This window comes from Atta colombica, unplaced genomic scaffold (genome assembly GCF_001594045.1).
Source record: "Atta colombica isolate Treedump-2 unplaced genomic scaffold, Acol1.0 scaffold111, whole genome shotgun sequence".
Classification (NCBI taxonomy): Eukaryota; Metazoa; Arthropoda; class Insecta; order Hymenoptera; family Formicidae; genus Atta; species Atta colombica.
This window is the reverse complement of record NW_017259197.1, coordinates 1,914,750-1,915,092: the sequence shown is the minus strand read 5'-3', so window position 1 is coordinate 1,915,092 and position 343 is coordinate 1,914,750. Positions and strand designations below refer to the sequence as shown.

Genomic DNA, 343 nt, shown 5'->3' with positions numbered 1-343 from the left:
ATTTAAAATAAGAGTTCTTAGTATAATAATAGTAAGTAAATATTATTCTAAAATTAATTAAAAATCAAATATAACATAAATCATAACAAATAAAATATTAAATAAGGGAAAATTTGATATAAGGGCCGTAAAATTGAAGAGCAACGTGCTCAAAGATTGTCAGCCGAATTGAGCCAATTGCGTCATGAGTTTGAGCGTCGCATTGCTGAAAAGGATGAAGAAATTGAAGTTATTCGGTAAGTTCTTAACAATAACTAAATTTTTACATTGGTTTTTTTCTTATAAAATATTAAATTTAAAGAAATGAAAAAATTGTCCATATATAATTATATGTATATTTAAT

General features: G+C 23.3%; 1 protein-coding gene across 1 annotated transcript in view; it reads left to right on the top strand.

Moving 5' to 3' along the window:
- Nucleotides 1–343, top strand: part of LOC108693950 (paramyosin, long form-like) — a 23,097-nt gene that overhangs the window by 14,888 nt on the left and 7,866 nt on the right. The window contains exon 11 of the mRNA XM_018203182.1: nucleotides 124–236. Coding sequence (XP_018058671.1) covers nucleotides 124–236 — 113 coding nt within the window. The remainder of the gene's footprint in view (nucleotides 1–123; nucleotides 237–343) is intronic.